At 44.1% G+C, this 21,355-nt stretch overlaps 1 protein-coding gene across 7 annotated transcripts in view; it reads left to right on the top strand.

Moving 5' to 3' along the window:
- The window catches only part of WRN (WRN RecQ like helicase), a 137,761-nt gene that overhangs the window by 21,461 nt on the left and 94,945 nt on the right, over positions 1-21,355 (top strand). For 6 of the 7 annotated variants that reach the window (XM_067721801.1, XM_067721800.1, XM_067721803.1 and 3 more), the window contains exons 2-3: positions 19,328-19,429; positions 20,086-20,198. In XM_067721801.1, the coding sequence (XP_067577902.1) occupies positions 19,340-19,429; positions 20,086-20,198 (203 nt within the window). In that variant the 5' untranslated portion in view covers positions 19,328-19,339. Of the gene's footprint in view, positions 1-15,923; positions 16,058-19,327; positions 19,430-20,085; positions 20,199-21,355 lie in introns of those variants that run through there. The other variant, XM_067721802.1, reaches the window with a different exon arrangement.

Genomic DNA, 21,355 nt, shown 5'->3' with positions numbered 1-21,355 from the left:
TCAGTTAGAAGGCTGTATAGAATCCTTGAAAAATGCCTGGAAGGACATTATTTGCTTGGTAAAGAAGTTCCAAAACCAACCGGGGATGAAAAATGAAGTGAAAAATGAATATTTTGAAACATATGAGATATTATGGAAACAGTGGAAATTTGGGACTGATAATAACAGGAAGGTATGAAGGCTTTATGTTAAGTTTCAAGGTAAAAAACCTGATATTCTAAGTAATATGTTGCCTTACTCACAGAGAAGCTCTTGTATATTAAAATTTGCCTGTAGTTCTGAATTCTACATTAAATGATGTCATAAAAATGGTGAATCTAATGAAATCCAAGCTGCTACAGTACCTTCTTTTCAGCTTTAGGTGAAGAAATCTGATTAGCTATTTCATTACTGAAGTGTGTTGACAGTCCAAAGGAAGATTTATAAGCTAAAGGGAAAATTTCAAATTATTCTATGTGAATGACTCTTACTTTGCAGATTTGTTGAAGTATAATAATTGGCTTCAAAAAATGGTATCCTTAACTGACATTTTGAGCACTTGAATTAACTTAATCAAAAGTGCAGTCAGTGATCGGGTTTCCCTGGCGGCGCAGTGGTTGAGAGTCCGCCTGCCGATGCAGGGGACACGGGTTCGTGCCCTGGTCCGGGAGGATCACACATGCCGCGGAGCGGCTGGGCTGGTGAGCCATGGCCACGGAGCCTGCGCCTCCGGAGCGGGTGCTCCGCAACGGGAGAGGCCACAACAGTGAGAGGCCCGCATACCGCAAAAAAAAAAGTGCAGTGATCATGTGGAAAATATTAATATATTCACATATACTGACAAAATTTATGGATCCAGAGTAAAAATTCAGCTTTGCCAGAGTGAAGTTAAAATAATTTTAGAAGTGATTGTTTAATTGGTGTTATTTGAATCCTAAAGAAGGATTAATAATATTTTTAGAGCAAAGCCAGTGTGTACCTGAGACAGAGCTTTTTAGCATTATATTGAAATACTTGATATAAAAACATTGATTTTTGAAGCTTATTTACATCATCAGAAGAAATTAACGTATTTCTCAGTAGAAGAAAAGGAGAAGCATTAGATTTAAAGACTTTCAGCATCCTTGAAGTGCAGTTTAAAGGATCGAATTGTTGGAATGCTGGTTAACAGTGAAAAAGGAGTCTTTAGTATATTGGAGCAAAGCCTCCTCTTTTACCATTTGCTACCACTTGTGCTAACAAAGCTTCTTTGTGATGGTTGCTCTACAAGAATATTAAGAACGTGTTGTTAAAAGGTCTTAATCAGGAATTGTGTGCAACCATTTTAAGCATAAAGCATAACATACAAAAGTTATTTCATCTAGGACTTCCCCGGTGTTGCAGTGGTTAACAATCCGCCTGCTAATGCAGGGGATATGGGTTCGAGCCCTGGTCCGGAAAGATCCCACATGCTGCGGAGCAACTAAGCCCGTGTGCTGCAACTACTGAGGCTGCGCTCTAGAGCCACAAGCCACAACTACTGAAGCCTGTGCGCCTAGAGCCCGTGCTCCGCAACAAGAGAAGCCGCTGCAATGAGAAGCCCGAGCACCGCAACGAAGAGTAGCCCCCGCGCGCTGCAACTAGAGAAAGCCCATGAGCAGCAACGAAGACCCAATGCAGCCAAAAAAAAAAAAAAAAAAAGTTATTCCGTCTAAATGATTTCAAGGTTTTTTTTTTTTTTTTTTTTTCCCCAGTACGCGGGCCTCTCACTGTTGTGGCCTCTCCCGTTGCGGAGCACAGGCTCCGGACGCGCAGGCTCAGCGGCCATGGCTCACGGGCCTAGCCGCTCCGCGGCATGTGGGATCTTCCCAGACCGGGGCACGAACCCGTGTCCCCTGCATCGGCAGGCGGACTCTCAACCACTGCGCCACCAGGGAAGCCCTCAAGTTTGTTTTTAAAAAGTTTGAAAAATTTAATTTTATAAAGAAGATAAAATTTTCCCAAAATTTCATATTCACACTCCCAAAACCCCTTCCCAGCATGCCATAAAAATACTTTCGTTTTCTGAATGTGCCATGAACTTGAAAATGTTGTCAACTTCCATGTAAAACTTCATTTTTAAATGAAGCAGGCAATTGAGAGTCATCATGTATTTGAGTAAAATCAACAGATATCAAGCTTACTAAGCTGAATAGTTGACAACCTTGATAAAAAAGAATTTCTACACAAAAAAGAACTTACAGTCCCTGTAAGTATTATCAATGGATTCAATAGGAAATATATTAATCAAAGAACTGAAAACGGTGGAAAAGGAAAATTGGAGGGTAAGAAAGGAACTAAACCGTTATTTCCTAAATAAAATACTCAATAGAATTACTGTGGTAGAACAAATATGGTTGAAAATTAAATCGGTATTTGTTGAATGCACTGAACAACTCATTGGTCTTAGGAAGCCTACTTGATCTTTCCTGTCTTAGAGGACTTCCAGAGGAGTTATACTGATGGGCTCAGTGTGTTGGTGGGCTAGACCTTGAGATTACAACTTGGGGGACCTGTGAATAGAGATATTGCCTCCCTAGTGCTTCAGTGGAAGACTTACAGTCTCTTTGCCCTCAGTTTGCAGCTTCCTGAGGGACCCTAAGAGCTGAGGCTGCTGATGGTAAATAGAGTTATACGTGTAAAGTAAAATAGCAATCCACCCAAGGAATCCAGCATCAGGGGAAAGAAGACCAACAGAACATCCAAAATAGGAAGCTCCCATTGACACAGATCTTTGAAATAGTTAGACTATAACTTTTACGAAAGAAAGAAATTATAAGCACATTTAGGGAGACTCAACTAGAGTACAAAGAGACTTTCTGAAACTAACAATTGAGATCTCAACATTATAAAAATTCAGGAGGCAAATTGAAAAAGGACTATGAAATGAAGTTGGGAATGTTGAGAATGAAATTAGCATCTTGGAAATCAAGTGGAAGAAGTCTCTTTGAAATACAGAACAAAATTAAGGAGGACGTCATCAGGTAGGAAAAAATAGACACCAGCAGAAGGAATTCGGGCAAGAAATTCACTGGAATGTGAATAAATGCTGTAGAAGGAAAAAAGGAATAGATTATGGCAATTAATAACTAAACTAGTAACAGGGGTATATTAGTTTGCTACAGCTGCCATAATTAAGTACCACAAACTAGAAGACTCAACAGAAATTTATTGTTCTACAGTTGTGGAGGCTAGAAGTCCGAAATCAGATTGTTGGCAGTAGTTTTTTTTCCGAGGGCTGTGAGGGAAGGGCCTGTTTCTGGCCTGCCTTCGTGGCTTGTAGATGACTCTTTTCCACGTGTTTCTTCACATCATCCTCCACCTACGCATGTCTTGTCTCTTGTGTTCAAATTTCTCCTTTTTATAAAGACACCGCTCATTTTGGATTAAGGACGGCCCTAATGACTTCATTGAGATTTTGTTACCTCTGTAATGACTCTATCTCCAAAGATTAGGACTCCAACCTATCTTGTATTGGGGAGAGACACAATTCATTCTATAACAAGGGGAAAATTTTCTTATCTTAAGTAAAGACTTGGAAAGCAGTCTTTTCCAAGGACTCACTGATTCCAAGGAGAGTAAAGAGTGTACACTTAGGCTCTTAAAAATATGAAAATCCTTAAACATCTTTAATGCTCCCAGATGGGAAAAATATTACTCACAATTGAAGAAAGCATCAGAAAAACAATGGACTTCTTACTTGTGACATTAAAAGGCAGAACACTGTAAGAGAACATCTACAAACTGCTGAGAGACTGTTATGTTCAGCCAACACGTCATTCTCTTACCTGTTTGAAAAATAGATTTTCACATATGCAGGGGATCAGTGCTTAATCACCTACATATTCTACTTGAGGAAAATAATTGACAAAAACCTCTGAACAAACAATTGAATCAGAACGGAGATTCAAGATTGACAAGATTGAGGCTTCCCTGGTGGCGCAGTGGTTGAGAGTCCACCTGCTGGTGCAGGGGACACGGGTTCGTGCCCTGGTGGGAAGATCCCACATGCCGCAGAGCGGCTGGGTCCGTGAGCCATGGCCGCTGAGCCTGCGCGTCTGGAGCCTGTGCTCCACAACGGGAGAGGCCACAACAGGGAGAGGCCCGCGTATTGCAAAAAAAAAACAAACAGAAAAAACAAAAAAAAAGATTGATAAGATTAAGGGAGGAGGAAACTATAGTAAGCAATATATACATTTACATGTATATTTAAATTTATATAAACATATTAAAATGGATGATGAAATTGGTAACATAAATGTTCAGAAAATAGTAAGGATTCTTGAAAAAGAAGAGCAATACTAGAAAACTAACAGTCTGTAGCCAAAACCGTATCAGCAAAAAAACAGTAGTTAGAAGGGTGGGGAAGTCAAAACATTCTAAGAGTTTGCCTTGGTGGGTAGAGGGACAGTGCAAACGTCAGGTCTTGGTGGGGAAGGGATATAGTTTTACTATTTTGCTGAGATAGTAGAGTAATAGGATGGAAAAAAAGTGAAATTTTAACACTGGCAATGATAAAAAGACTATCAATGGTAATTTCACACAGTTGGAAAAAGTGGACAAAGAATAAGAGGAAACTGAAGAAAGGAAGGTAAATATTAATCAAAGTAAATGAAAGGGAAAACTCAAGTTCTTTTTTTTTATTATTATTATTTTTTATTTTATTTATTTTTGGCTGCATTGGGTCTTTGTTGCTGCACGCGGGCTTTTCTCTAGTTGCGGCGAGTGGGGGCTACTCTTCGTTGCGGTGCGCGGGCCTCCCACTGCAGCGGCTTCTCTTGTTGCGGAGCACGGGCTCCAGGCACGCGTGCTTCAGTAGTTGTGGCGTACAGGCTCAGTAGTTGTGGCTCGCGGGCTCCAGAGCACAGGCTCAGCAGTTGTGGCGCACGGGCCCAGTTCCTCCATGGTACGTGGGATCCTCCCGGACCAGGGCTCGAACCCGTGTCCCCTGCATTGGCAGGCGGATTCCCAACCACTGCGCCACCAGGGAAGTCCTGAAAACTCAAGTTCTTACACTAACTGTGAATGAGATGAATCTCCTTATTGAAAGACAGATGTGTTCAAATTGGGCTGTTCAAAACCAAAACCAGAAAAATAAACCACAACAAAAATCCCAGGTGTATGTTATTTAAAGCCAGCCTTTAAAAAAGTGATAGAAGTTGAAAAGTAGCAGGTAGTGGTGGATAGATACATGAGATTATTCCAGGGAAGTCCAAACCAATACAAATAAAAATATATTATTTATTTCAAAGAGGAGCTTATTATCCTTTAATGACTCAAAGTGAAGCATTATGAAATGATAAGACTTGATTTTAGAAAAAGATGTGTCAACGTTGTTCATACTCAACAACGTAACAACTAAATACATAATTTAAAAATTCTATTATTCAGTGACTTGGATCCCTCCCAAGAATAACCTTTATCTGATCAATGATTAAAATCCTCATGTAGGGACTTCCCTGGTGGTCCAGTGGTTACGACTTCGCCTTCCAATGCAGGGGGTGCAGGTTTGATCCCTGGTTGGGGAGCTAAGATCCCACATGCCTCGGGGCCAAAAAAACCAAAACATAAAACAGAAGCAATATTGTAAGAAATTCAATAAGACTTTAAAATGGTCCACATCAAAAAAAAAATCGTAAAAAAAAGAAAAAGCTTAAAAAAAAATCCTCATGTATGCTGAAGAATTTCCCTACTGCAAATTATTCTACAACTATACTTTTCTGTATGCTTTTTATCTGTCCCAAGATCGAAGTAAATTTGACACAAATGTTAAGTCTGTAAGCAATTTTACTTTCAAATTCTTTGCCTGGAGGCATCTAGACAGAATTTTGTATGCAAAAAGGTATTTACATCTAAAAATTAAGACATTTTAAATTAAAATAATTTTAGCGTTATAGGTGGCTGCAGGGAAGAGTTATTGAAGTTTATTTCTGTTTTGGCAGTATGAATGAATTACTTACAGAATTCCAAGATTTTAGAGTTGTTATTATAGAATTGTTTATTATTTTCAGAAAACTCAATTTTCTGGCAGTTTTGCAAATGATCTACTCTGCATTTAGCAAAAGCTTGTTTTCCAGTTTAATAAAAATGTATTTTAAGGTTAAGAATAGACTCGCCTTTCCTGTGTGTGTGTGTCTGTGTCTGTGTGTGTATATGTATATACACATACCTTGGGATCAACTTTTGACTGTCCTGTCAAGAGTTTTGGATTTGTGGCAAATATAAGCTTATTAATAACCACTAACATTTGTAAAATGCCTTACAATGAATAAAGCATATATAGTTTATATATTTTATCTTATTACATATAATGCAGGTGGTAGCACTAACATTTGTGTTGTCAGTTCTGGTTCACTGAATCATAGATCTTCCCCAATGCCAAACTTTGCTAATGACGCAAAGAGCACCAAGTGCAGATGGAATATTCTTTCTTTTTTTTTTTGGAGGAACCCAAACTCACACACAGATTCCAAAAATGTCCTTTTCTCCTGCATTAGTACATGTTATGGTTTTGGATTAACAGAATAGTTTTGAGCAATGTGTGCAAAAAAAAACTGCGCAAAGGAAGTTTTCATTTTGAAACTCCTCCGTTTTATGTTTTCTAAATTACACAGCTTACTGATGTTGACTTAAAAAATATGTACAACGTGAGAGTTGTGAGTTAAGTTTTATTTGGGGCAAAATGAGGACTATAGCCTGGGAGACAGCATTTCAGATAACTGAGAAACTGCTCCAAAGAGCTAAGGGGGAAGGTCAGTATATATGTGATTTTGGTGAAGGGGAAGTACAGGCAATCAAGCACATATTTTTTGCACAAGGTTTTTGGTAGCCACGAGGAGCAGTTGTCACCATGAAGGATTTTAGTGCTTTTCCAGATATGAGGAGATACAGGAGTTGGGCTCATAAAATTGTCTCCTGAAAATATTGAACTCTCTGAAGACCTGTTCTGCCAGTTTTTCCCAGAGCGCAGAGGGCCTCATTCCTGCTCTCCACGCTGAAGTCCTTTCAGGGGGTGTTGAAAGTCAGCAGTTGCAGCAGCACATGGTTTAATCCTTGTAGAGGTAGTTGGCAAGTGCCAATGGCAAGGGCCAATTGTAATTGACAGGGCCCCCTCATGGTCATAAATTGGACCATGATTTGGGAGGCATTTCATGACCATTTCGTCCTGTGGTTCTAGGAAGGCTGATTCCTAGTTCTGGAGAAAATTTTGCTGATAGTCCACTCAGTGTGCTATTACTGGACTAGGTCTTATTAACAATAGCCAAAGGACCACCTGTCCTACTAGTCTGTTACGGTCCAGAAAAAAATTCCGCCTTGTTGCATCCATCTTCACATATCTAGAGTTGCACTATTACAATTATTGATTCATATAAAACTATGTATTTTTGTTGGAGGCTCAGTTACACATTTGGTAATGCAAGAAACAACAATCTTGTAAAACAGGCAAAATACAAATAACATAGCTAGCAGTATTATTAAAGTCATAAGTAAGAATTTTTTTTTTTATTAATTAATTAATTAATTTTTGCTGTGTTCGGTCTTCATTTCTGTGCGAGGGCTTTCTCTAGTTGCGGCAAGCGGGGGCCACTCTTCATCGCGGTGCGCGGGCCTCTCACTATTGCGGCCTCTCTTGTCGCGGAGCACAGGCTCCAGATGCGCAGGCTCAGTAGTTGTGGCTCACAGGCCTAGTTGCTCCGCGGCCCGTGGGATCCTCCCAGACCAGGGCTCGAACCCGTGTCCCCTGTATTAGCAGTCAGATTCTCAACCACTGTGCCACCAGGGAAGCCCCGTAAGAATTTTTTTTAAATTAATTAATTAGTTTATTTTTGGTTGCGTTGGGTCTTCATTGCAGCGCGCGGGCTTTCTCTAGTTGCGGTGCGCGGGGGTGGGGGGTGGCTTCTCATTGCGGTGGCTTCTCTCGATGCGCAGCACTAGCTCTAGGCGCACGGGCTTCAGTAGTTGTGCCACACGGGCTCTAGAGCGCAGGCTCAGTAGCTGCGGCTCGCAGGCTCTAGTGCACAGGCTCAGTAGTTGTGGCCTACGGGCTTAGTTGCTCTGCGGCACGTGGGATCTTCCCGGACCGGGGCTTGAACCCGTGTCCCTGCGTTGGCAGGTGGTTTCTTAACCACTGCGCCACCAGGGAAGCCCCTGGATTGATTTTTAAAATTAGGATAGGATCATGCCCATGATAGGAAAACATTTGATTCATATGCAAAGGTCCAAGAAGTCAAGAAAATGTTATAAAGGATCATACAAGCCGGGTCCAGGATCTTGGGCTAGCTGTCTACTTCTGATGTCTTCTTCCTCTCATCCTAGTGGGAGTGTAGTTTCTCCTCTGAGCATTGTTTTAAGGTGATTTTGAGTTCAGCCATAATCTCTATAGGCCAGTCCAGTGTAGGGACCCTTTGTAAGTGCAAATTAATCCGAATCAGTTCTCTTCAGTTTCAGTATGCATGAGCTAGTTAAGAGTCCCTGATAAGAGTCCTTCTGTCTAGGTTGGAGATAGTCCTTTACATTATGTCTTTTCCAGTATGCATAATCCCCTGGTTGCAGGTCGTGGGGCATCTGATCTTCATCTAAAAGATTACTGAGATAAGCTTCAAAAACAAACTCAGAGTGTCCTTTTAATAATTTAATTAAACTTTGCATTAATATAACCTAACAGCAAGGAACTATCTAGGAAGTGAGTCTTAGTAAATACAGACCTCCATTAACAAAACTGGGATTTCTGGGATTTAATATTCATTGAAACATAATCTTTTTTCTCTCTAAATTTATCCTCATTTCTTCCAAATATAACCAAATTAAGACCAATTTGTTTGCAGAATAAGTCTGGCCTCAATAAACTTGGCTTGATGATTAATATAACTATAATTGATCATATAGGCTGTTTTGCTTTGATGAAACTTTTATAAGGAGTCTCAAACTGAACTTTTAAAAGACCTCTCAGGGCTAGGGAAGTCATGACAATGGCTTATCACAGATTTCGCTTAACAGATCTAGGTGAATTCCTCCCTTTTCAGGGTCCCCCAAATACCTTGAGATTTCTGTCACATGTTTTGCATTTTTTTAAGTCTATACTGACTACCCCCCATTTTCCAGACATAATTAATAAAGCCAGAATTCCAGGCTTATTTATGATGAGCAGCCTAGATAGGTTAGTTATATCTGGCTAACATTTTCTGGATAGATACTCTGGTATTTTTCTGCTAGTGTATACCACTGATAGATTTACAAGGCTACCATCCAGTTTGAGGTCATTAGCACATTTGGTGGTTGAGGTCTTTCACTCCTTCTTCCCCAGTGGGGCCAGTGAGTTCCCCTTTCCTGCTGTTAATCCTTTCCTTCCCAGTGCATAAGAATGATGGAGTTTGTTCTGTATGGAAAATTTGTTTGCCAAAGTAATCTTTAAAAATTTTCTTTCATACATTATTAGTGTTCTCAGTTTTGGGGGTTTATGCTTGGGAAAATGAGCACTTAAATGGATACTTGCTGGATATTGTTTAATTTTTTCAGAATTTGTATTGCTAAATATCAGTAGGGATAACAGGCTATCCCATAATCATAAATAGTTGCTTTGATTATTTCATATTGACATTGTTTCATCATAAGAATCTTCAGGTGTATACTAAAAACTGCTGTGCCTGAGAGGGCTATGTTCTACTTTGGTGGGAATAGGACTGAGTTGACGCCCTGCATTCAATTTGTGCCTTTCCTGGAGTTTCTTTTCTGTTCCTCCCGGAGGAGAAGGGCCGAAAAAGGGCCATTCCAGGGCGCGGCGCTGGGCTTGCCACATTTGGGAGCGCCGCCTGAAGTTGGGCGCACAGCCTCCCGCCGCCCTGCTAGGGTTGCATCAGTCTTCCTGTTTGCACTATTTCTTTTTGTGATCATGGCCCCGTCTTAAGTATTTCCAATTGAGAAACGAAACCTCAGGAAACCGAAACTTAACTAGCCGCTCTCGCTTCTGTAATTACGCTTGCTGACGCCCCCCCCCCCCCCCCCCCCCCGCTGCAACCGTCCAACCAATCAGACGGCGACTAGTGTCTTTGTTCAAAAGTCAACCTGCAGGGCTTCCCTGGTGGCGCAGTGGTTGGGAGTCCGCCTGCCGATGCAGGGGACGGGGTTCGTGCCCTGGTCCGGGAGGATCCCACATGCCGCGGAGCGGCTGGGCCCGTGAGCCATGGCCGCTGAGCCTGCGCGTCCGGAGCCTGTTGCTCCGCAACGGGAGAGGCCACAACAGTGGGAGGCCCGCGTACCGCAAAAAAAAAAAAAAAAAAAAAAAAAAAAAAAGTCAACCTGCAACCGTCCAACCAATCAGACGGCGACTAGTGTCTTTGTTCAAAAATCAACCAATCAGTACTCTCCACCCCTGGAAAGCCCCGCAGAACGTCCCGAACTTGTTTGTACCTGTCTATAAAAGAGCTGTAGTAAACTCCGCCAGGACCTCTTAGCGTCACCGGCAATGAGTGCGCGGAGGTCCAGGTTCGAACCTGCAATAAATGACTCTTGCCGTTTGGCTTTGACTCTCGACTCTGGTGGTCTTGTGGAGGGGCCTCGCGACCTTGGGCATTTTATTTGGGGGCTCGTCCGGGATGCCCCCAAGCCCACCAGACATCAGGTCAACGGGTCATCGCTGACAACCGATCGGTAAGTAAGCCGGCTCAGGGTACCTTCTGTTTTGGGGACTAGGACGGTCCTGGCGGACGCGCTATAGGACACCTAGTCGGGTGCGGTTGGAGACGTCCACCACGACCCATCTGGGGCTGATAGCCCATCTGAAGCGCGCACGCGATAACCTCCCCTTCCTCCTTTTACAGACTCCGCTATTGGGACTGCTCTTAATCACTTTTGTTTTCAGAGTAACCTTTTCTAACCAATCTCTTCCAGGACCTAGACATGGGCCAAGCACAGAGTACCCCCCTCTCCCTCCTTCTCGCTAATTTCGGGGATGTAAAGTCCCGAGGACACAACTTCAGTCTGGACATCCGGAGAAGAAAACTAATTACCTTCTGCCGCTCTGAATGGCCAACTTTCGGGGTTGGCTGGCCCACCGAGGGTACCTTTTGTCTTCCTATAATCCTAAAAGTTAAATATAGAGTTTTCTTGCCAGGAAAAGAAGGCCATCCGGACCAGATCCCCTACATCCTGGTATGGCAGGACCTGGTAGAAAACCCTCCTCCCTGGATGACCCCCTTTTTGTCATCAGGGTCATGTAAGATCCTTGCGGCCCGACCAACTAAACCCCCCAAGCCTCAGACCCCAACTGCACCCATACTCTCTGATAGCCAAGACCTCCTTCTCCTAGACGCCCCCCCCCCATATCAACCTCCTCCTTTGGCCCCACAACCGGTCCCCCTTCCTGCTCCTGGCCCTGCTCCTCTCGCCTTGGTAGAACCTCCTGCGGCCCCTCCCGAAGGGCCACCCAGGCTAGAACCGGAGGACTGAGAGGCAGAGGCACTACCGGTCCTCCTGCCCAATGAAAATAATTCCCATGGGCCGGATGGGCGCACTCGTGGACGCACTCAGCGCGACCCAGGGCTCCGCCATCCTGATTCCACCATAGCCCTACCCCTGCGAGAAATAGGCCCTCCCGATGAGACAGGGAACCCCCGACTCCAGTATTGGCCGTTCTCTACCAGTGACTTATATAATTGGAAAACCCAGAATGCCCGCTTTTCTGATAATCCTAAAGACTTGATAGCTCTTCTAGATAGCGTATGTTCACTCATCAGCCCACCTGGGATGACTGCCAACAGCTCCTCCGGATCCTATTCACTACCGAAGAACGAGAGCGAATCCAGCTGGAGGCGAGAAAACTGGTTCCTGGAGATGATGGTCAACCCACCGCTAACCCTGACCTCATCAATGCAGCCTTTCCCTTAACTCGCCCCCCGCAGGATGAATGGGACTATAACACCGGAGAAGGTAGGGGACGACTGCTCATTTATCGCCAGACTCTAATGGCGGGTCTCCGGGCGGCCGCGCGCAAGCCCACTAATTTGGCCAAGGTATATTCAATTATACAAGGTAAAACAGAAAGCCCCTCCTCTTACTTAGAAAGATTAATGGAAGCCTTTAGGCAGTATACCCCTATGGATCCAGAGGCCCCCGAAAATCAGGCTGCCGTTGTAATGTCCTTCGTTAACCAGGCAGCCCCTGATATTAAAAAGAAACTCCAGAAGTTAGAAGATCTGGAGGGCAAACAGATACAGGACCTACTCCGTATCGCCCAGCACGTCTTTAATAACCGAGACGCCCCAGAGGATAAACAACTTAAAGCCACTGAGAAAATGACTAAGGTCCTGGCCGCCATTGTTCAGAAAGACCAAGAGGGCCCCCCAGCCACTCGACCTCCCAGGCGACCATTGGACAGAGATCAATGTGCCTATTGCAAGGAAAAGGGCCACTGGGCTCGGGAATGCCCCAAGAAAAGGCAGCCATGCCCCAACCAGAGGCAATGGCAACCGAAGGCCACCCCAGTCCTATTTACACATGATGCAGAGTAGGGGGGACGGGGTTCGGACCCCCTCCCCGAACCCAGGGTAACCCTACAAGTGGAGGGGAAACCAGTCCAATTCCTGGTGGATACAGGGGCACAGCATTCGGTCTTGGTTAAGCCCCACGGGAAAGTTTCTAACAAATCCTCCTGGGTCCAGGGAGCTACGGGAGTGAAACGTTACCTTTGGACCACTCAGAGAACTGTGGACTTGGGCACGGGAAGGGTAACCCATACCTTTCTGGTCATTCCCGATAGCCCTTGCCCCTTACTGGGGAGAGACTTACTCACTAAAATGGGAGCACAAATTCATTTTCGGCCAGAGGGACCAATCGTAACAGACCCTCACGACCAACCCATATCTGTGCTTACCCTGAACTTGGAAGATGAGTACCGACTTCACCAGGAACCACCCTCCCAAAATCAAGATATAGAGTCATGGCTTCAGCAGTTCTCCGAAGCATGGGCAGAAACAGCGGGGATGGGACTAGCCAAACATCGCCCAGCCCTATTCATAGAGATCAAACCAGGGGCAGATCCTGCACGTGTCCGACAGTATCCCATGCACATAGAGGCCAAGACTGGTATCACTCCTCATATTCGCCGGCTTCTTGACCTGGGGATACTGCGTCCCTGCCAGTCGGCCTGGAATACACCCCTGCTGCCAGTCCGCAAACCTAACAGTAAAGACTACCGACCAGTGCAGGACCTGAGGGAAGTTAACAGACGGGTCATAGACATCCATCCTACTGTGCCCAATCCATATACTCTTTTGAGCGCCCTTTGTCCAGAAAAACAATGGTATACTGTGCTGGACCTCAAAGATGCCTTTTTTAGTTTACTCTTGGCGCCCAAAAGTCAAGAACTCTTTGCCTTCAAATGGTCAGATCCCGAGAGAGGTATAAACGGACAACTCACCTGGACCAGACTTCCCCAAGGATTCAAAAACTCGCCTACCTTGTTTGATGAGGCCCTACACGAGGATCTCAGTGAGTACCGGAGACAAAACCCCGATGTAACCCTCCTGCAGTATGTTGATGATCTCTTAATAGCTGCTGAGACCGCTGAAGCCTGCCTGCAGGGAACCAGAAACCTCCTATGGACTCTTCGGCACCCTGGGATACCAGGCCTCTGCCAAGAAAGCACAGATCTGCAGGCCTGAGGTAACTTACCTGGGGTACCTATTGAAAGGGGGGCAACGATGGCTCACAGATGCACGGAAGGAAATCGTCCTCCGCATCCCCAGACCCACCACGCCTCGACAGGTGACGGAATTTTTGCGGTCAGCGGGGTTCTGCCGTTAATGGATACCCAAATTTGCTGAAATGGCCAAACCGCTATACTTAGCCACCAAAGAGCAGACGCCCTTTAAATGGACAGAGGAGGCTGAGCAATCATTTCAGCAGATCAAAACTGCCTTGCTATCCGCACCCGCCCTGGGTCTCCCTGATGTCTCCAAACCCTTCCACCTTTTTGTGGATGAAAGCAAAGGCATAGCTAGGGCCGTGTTGACCCAGCCCCTCGGTCCTTGGCCCAGGCCTGTTGCTTACCTATCAAAAAAATTGGACTCAGTGGCTGCCGGCTGGCCTCCTTGCCTCCGGATGATCGCCGCCACGGCCCTAATGGTAAAGGATGCTGACAAACTAACTATGGGACAGGAGTTGCATGTCACCACCCCCCACGCCATCGACGGGGTTCTCAAACAGCCTCCCGACCGATGGATGAGCAATGCTCGACTGGTCCACTACCAGGGTCTACTGTTAAATCCCCTCAGAATCAGCTACACTCCGCCGCGGGCATTAAACCCTGCCTCCCTATTACCTGACCCAGATTTGGACTCCCCACTCCATGACTGTGCAGAGGTACTGGTCCAGATCCATGGGGTACGGGAAGACCTACGTGACCAACCCCTACCGGATGCACAAGTCACATGGTTCACTGACGGCAGCAGCTTTGTCCAGCAAGGTCAGAGGTATGCGGGGGCAGCGGTAACATCAGAAACTGAAGTGATATGGGCAGAGACTCTCCCCCCAGGGACCTCAGCCCAAAAAGCTGAATTAATTGCCCTGACCCAAGCTCTCAAGATGAGCAAAGGCCAAAAAGCCACCATATACACAGACAGCCGGTATGCTTTCGCTACCGCACATATACATGGGGCAATATACCGAGAGCGGGGACTACTCACAGCAGAGGGCAAAGACATCAAGAACAAAGAGGAAATCCTGGCCTTGCTAGCGGCCATATGGGAACCCAAAAAGCTAGCCATTGTACACTGCCCGGGGCATCAAAAACCCACGAATCCAGTCGCCCGAGGCAACAATTTGGCAGACCAGACGGCTCGAAAGGCGGCACACACTCCAATACCATTACTTCCCCTGCAACTGCCGGATCCAGGGCCCCGGGAACTACCGCCCCAACCCGACTACTCGGAGGATGACATCAGATGGATGAGCAAGCTCCCTCTAACCCAGGTTAGAGACGGATGGTGGCGGGACGCTAAGAACAGTATCCTCCTTCCTGAGAAACTAGGAACCCTGGTCCTTGAACGGATCCACCGTAGCACCCACTTGGGCGCCCGACGGCTACAGGATCTCATCAGGCAGACTGGACTTAAAATTAAAAATGTCTCCGAGAAGACTGAACGACTGGTTGCTGACTGTGCAGTCTGCCAACTCCATAATGCCAGCACCCACCCGTCAACCACTGGCATCCGGGAGAGAGGAAACCAGCCTGGAGCCTACTGGGAAGTGGACTTCACGGAGGTAAAGCCTGGCAAATATGGGTATAAATATCTACTGGTGTTTATAGATACCTTTTCAGGTTGGACTGAGGCATTCCCAACCAAGAATGAGACTGCACAAATAGTAGCTAAGAAGCTACTAGAAGAGATCCTGCCCAGGTATGGCTTTCCAGTTATGATAGGGTCCGACAACGGGCCAGCCTTCGTTTCTAAGGTAAGTCAGGATCTGGCTTCCATACTTGGGGCTAATTGGAAATTACATTGTGCATACCGCCCCCAGAGTTCAGGACAGGTAGAAAGGATGAATAGAACTCTAAAAGAGACCTTGACTAAATTGACCATGGAGACTGGCGCTAACTGGGTAGTCCTACTCCCCTACGCTCTGTTTAGGGTGCGAAATTCCCCCTATAAGCTAGGATTTACTCCCTACGAAATAATGCATGGTAGGCCTCCTCCTATCATCCCTAACCTAAAGACTAACCTTATCCAGTTGGACCCAGAAAATAATCTCCTGTCTTCCCTCCAAGCCTTACAGCGGACACACGAGACAATCTGGCCCAAACTAAAAGAGCTATATGCAACAGGACCCCCGCCTACTCCACACCAGCTCCGGCCGGGTGACTGGGTCCTTGTCAAACGCCATCGACAAGAGACCCTAGAACCCAGGTGGAAAGGACCTTACCAGATCATCCTGACAACGCTGACGGCCATCAAGGTGGACAGCATAGCTGCCTGGATCCATTACATCCACGTCAAGCCGGTGGACCCATTTTCTGACCTCATCAAGTCCACTAAAGCTGACGTCACCTGGACGGTTGACCGGAGTAAGGACAATCCCCTCAAACTGACCTTGCGCCGTACCCTCCCCCATGATGACCAAGGTACTGCTGATAGCCCTAACGATAGTCCTAACCCTCAATCCTCGGGCCACGAGGGGAGGACTCAGCCCTCCCCCCGATAAGAATACTTTAATACAACAACTATATGGTGCACCGTGCGAGTGCAGGGGAGGTACTATGGAGGCTCCTGTTGTTCCCCTAGGGTATACTCATATGCAGGACTGCGGGGGCATAACTGCATACCTTGTTCAGGCATATAGGGCACCGGGGCCTCTCAAAGCTGGCAATGCTACCATAAGCCTAAGCCACTCCCCCCTCGAGCCACTTGCCCCTGTTCTGCCTTCCAGGAATCAATGCATAGCATGTGCTATTCCTCTTACCAGCAATGTATAGGGGCCAATAACAAGACTTATTTCACAGCCATACTACAGAATAATAAAAGCCCCACCATTAGTGAGAGTAATAAATACCCTCAGGCTGGATGCACTGGCACCCCCGGGACCCCGGTATGCTGGAATACCAGGGCCCCCACACATACGTCAGACGGTGGGGGGCCCCAGGACGCAGTGCGCCAGATAGAAACCTGAAGACAAATAGAAGAGGTCTATCGGCATCTATACCCACAGCTCAGCTACCACCCCCTAATTCTCCCTAAGGTCAATCCCTCTGAACTGGACCCCCAGACCATGTCCATACTAGAAGCTACTTTTGCGCTTTTGAATACCACCAACCCCAACTTAGCACAGGATTGCTGGCTCTGCCTTCCTCAAGGACCGCCCCGCCCTATAGCCATCCCCACCTTCGCCAATTTAGACATCAACGAACGATGTAACCCTACTTCACTCCCCGAGCCGTTCCCCATACAATTTTCAAAATTTTCAACCACCTTTAATACCTCATGCTTTGTCAAGAACGATTCCCTCTCTAACGCCAGTATTGACTTGGGAATCCTTTCATCCACTGGATGTAGTCAATATATCCCCGTGAACTCCTCCCTCTGTAGTCCTAATACCACTGTCTTTGTCTGTGGAAATAACCTAGCATACACCTATTTACCCCCGAACTGGACAGGGGTCTGCACCCTAGCCACCCTCCTCCCCAATGTAGACCTGATCTCGGGAGACACCCCATTGCCCATTCCCAGCTTTGACCTCTGGGCAGGGAGAACCAAACGAGCCATTACAGTCATACCCCTCCTGGTAGGATTAGGAATTACAGGAGCTGTGGCCACAGGGAGTACAGGTCTTGGGGTCTCCCTTCACTCCTATAATCAGCTGTCTAGGCAATTAATAGAAGATGTAGAAACTCTCTCTGGGACCATTCAAGACTTACAGGACCAATTAGATTCGCTGGCCGAGGTGGTCCTACAGAATAGGAGGGGCTTAGACTTGCTGACAGCTGAACAGGGTGGGATATGCCTCGCCCTAAAAGAAAAATGTTGTTTCTATGCAAATAAATCAGGCATTGTAAGAACCAAGATCCACCAGCTCCAGGAAGACCTAGCTCGCCGCCGGCAAGAATTAGCGGATAATCCCCTTTGGTCAGGATTTCATGGGATGCTCCCCTTCCTCCTCCCCATCCTGGGCCCTCTACTATGCCTCCTTCTCCTCCTCACTATAGGCCCCTGTATACTCAGTAAAGTCATGGATTTTGTTCGCGAAAGAATAAATACAGTCCAGCTAGATATTAAGAACACAATATCAGCCCTGCGAGGCCTCAGAAATTGAAGAAACTGAGCCTTGAGGACCCAAGATTGGCTCCTCTGGTTCATGAGAAAGGGGGGAATGAGGGGGCTATGTTCTACTTGGTGGGAATAGGACTGAGTTGACGCCCTGCATTCAATTTGTGCCTTTCCTGGAGTTTCTTTTCTGTTCCTCCCGGAGGAGAAGGGCCGAAAAAGGGCCATTCCAGGGCGCGGCGCTGGGCTTGCCACATTTGGGAGCGCCGCCTGAAGTTGGGCGCACAGCCTCCCGCCGCCCTGCTAGGGTTGCATCAGTCTTCCTGTTTGCACTATTTCTTTTTGTGACCATGGCCCCGTCTTAAGTATTTCCAATTGAGAAACGAAACCTCAGGAAACCGAAACTTAACTAGCCGCTCTCGCTTCTGTAATTACGCTTGCTGACCCCCCCCTGCAACCGTCCAACCAATCAGACGGCGACTAGTGTCTTTGTTCAAAAGTCAACCTGCAACCGTCCAACCAATCAGACGGCGACTAGTGTCTTTGTTCAAAAATCAACCAATCAGTACTCTCCACCCCTGGAAAGCGCCGCAGAACGTCCCGAACTTGTTTGTACCTGTCTATAAAAGAGCTGTACTAAACTCCGCCAGGACCTCTTAGCGTCACCGGCAACGAGTGCGCGGAGGTCCAGGTTCGAACCTGCAATAAATGACCCTTGCCGTTTGGCTTTGACTCTCGACTCTGGTGGTCTTGTGGAGGGGCCTCGCGACCTTGGGCATTTCATGCCTTTACTAGAAATTTGAGATAACAGGAACTAAGGTTGGGGTTTGAAGAATTTTATTAAGAACCTAAGGCCACTTCAGTTTAGTGTATTAAGTCGCATGAGGATATGGATCTGTTTTATCTTTAAAAGAAAGAGTATGTCATGGTTTTCCTATTAATTGTATTTTCTACAACCATTCTTGAAGTGTGGTTTATATTGAGTAGAGCCCTCAAAGCTCGTAACAGATTTTTAAAAAATATTCTCAACGAAACTCTTATTCTTAGGGAGACTGGTTCACTTGTTAGGCCAAGAGTATAATTAAAAACCCTTAATATAGAAAAGCTTATCTGTCTCAAAATTCTCTTCAGGTAGACTTGTGAACAGTTTAACAGTTTGATGAGTTTACTTAAATCTTAGGAAAGATGATAAGAAAATTAAAGTTGTCAAAAATTTATAGCAGTTTATACACCCAGATATTCTCATTGTAAATAAGATAAAGATTATTTTTTAAAAGGATCAAAGTCAGAGAATAATAAAATTTTGAAACTGCTAGAACCTTAGAACTCAATTAAACTGGCTCACTTATTTTGAAAAGAGGAAATACTAAATGTATGGTCATTAGAGCTAGCATGTTGTATGTTTCTTTTTCTTTTGCGATTCCAGCTCTTATAACCTATATTTGGGCCTAGATGCCGTAACTTAATTTAAACATGTATATTTGGATCTTCAATCATATTGGTAGGTCTGTCTCTGAGTTTTCTTACGAAAACTGTATTTATTCACAAAGTACTTGTTTTTTGGATTTTGCAACTAGAACCTTTTAAAGATGAATGAACAAACATTGGAAACAACACAGCAGCGGAAACTTCCTGAATGGATGTCTACGCAGAAGACATATTCTGTAGAAGAAAGAAAGGTATGCCGTTCATTGATTATTCTTTCAGATGGAAAATTTAATGTGCATTTGACTGTAAAATGAGTCAATCCTAACTTGTAAACTTCAAGCCATTGTTTACATTTAGAGTTGCTGTTGTGTGAATGAACCAGAATCTAGTCATTGAATGGATGAATGGGATTAAATTTTAACTGGGTTTACAAAAATGAGAATTCTTACTCTATACTTTCCCTTTTTATCTAGTTTACATTGTTGACCTTGCCAGTTTGTTCCAATTCATATAATAATTTAGACAGCATTTATTTTGGTGAATTTTTATGGTTAAGTGAGTTTTAAGTCTTCATAGATTTAAGCTCCATCAACCAGTCTTCAGCATTTTATGGCAACATTATTGCATGTAGAATACTAATATAATTGAAGAAAAAATGTAATAAAATAAATGCTTTTATGAAAATAGGATTAGAAGTTTGCAAATAAATTTGTTAGAAAAATAATTTTACAGTGGGTAGCTTTATCTTTGTTAAATTGTCCGTATGACTTCATTAATCTATAAAGCATTAGTTGATAAAACTTAGGACTATAATTTGAATGCTTCAGTGAACTTTATTATTTCAGTGAACATTTATTATTTAATGTGAATTTTATTTGTGCCTTTTCGGAATTTTGTTTAACTCAAGGCATCTATTCAGAAGAGTGTTTTGGAAGATGATCTCCCCTTCTTAGAATTCAGTGGATCCATTGTGTACAGTTATGAAGCTAATGATTGTTCTTTCCTATCAGAAGATATTAGGTAAAGATTTAAATTTCCTACTTTCAGTTTAATTTGGACCCTTAGAATATAACTATTATGGTAATATTTGTATGTGTATTGAGTTTTATAGTTGAGGTGTGTTCAGTACATAATTACTTATACATGTAAAATATCACTGATAAGTTCTAATTCTGCTTTTTAAATAAAAACTTAAAATCACTGAATTAAATTTGTAATGTACCTGTTTGATCATTCATAAGCCTTTCTATTAGTCTAGCTAATTTTTTAACTTTTCAGTACTTAAGATGTTATATATAGAACACACCAGTTTAGGAAAAACATGCAAAAATTATTCAACCTCTAAAACGCCCCTTTCTATTTCATTGAAAATACCAACATAGTAATACTGAATAGTGATTGTGATTGTCTCTGTTGCATTTAGTTAGCAACAATTATAGCAAATGATCCTTAAAAAGAACATTAAAAATGACTTAGTATTTTTTAAATTGTCTAATTAAATTAGTACTCTGCAATAATGCAGTCTAAGGCTCTTGAAGCATTTTACAAGGAGAAATAGGGAATTCATTCAGATCTTTGAAGTTATTATACCTGTCCTTTTTTTTTTTTTTTTAAACTGTTATACATTGCCATAGAAGAAGCAGAGGTAAATTAAGCTATTTATTAATGGTCTCCTGGTAAATGTATTCTAGAAATAGCATTCAGGTGTCCTCACTCCCACTATAGTTATCTGGCTACATTTGGGACTCATTAAATAGAACTAAATTGTCTCACAGAGAAGGTAAAATCTGTTATTTATGATTATGTATTAACTCTACCATCTTACCTTTGACAATGCTATAGTATGTCCTGTCTGAAGGCAATAAGCGTGTTTTGAAGAGTGTAGTTCTGATGAATTGTATGTTTTATGGAAGGCAGGCAAGTTTTTTTATTTTCACCTCCTTTGGTTACTTTAAAGATTTTTGCTATTCCAGGTTTTCAGCAATTAGATTATGATGTGCCTTTGTGTAGTGTGGTTTGTGTTTATCTTGCTTGGGGGTTCAGTGAGCTTTTTGGATCTGTGGGTTTATAGTTTCATCATATTTGAATAATTTCTTCAAATGTGTTTTTTCTCACATCCTATTATTCTCCTCTTTTCCACTCTCAATGCAGATAGGTTAGATTGCTTGATACTGTGT

Source organism: Pseudorca crassidens, chromosome 21, assembly GCF_039906515.1.
Source record: "Pseudorca crassidens isolate mPseCra1 chromosome 21, mPseCra1.hap1, whole genome shotgun sequence".
Classification (NCBI taxonomy): domain Eukaryota; kingdom Metazoa; phylum Chordata; class Mammalia; order Artiodactyla; family Delphinidae; genus Pseudorca; species Pseudorca crassidens.
This window is presented reverse-complemented; position numbering and strand designations above follow the sequence as displayed.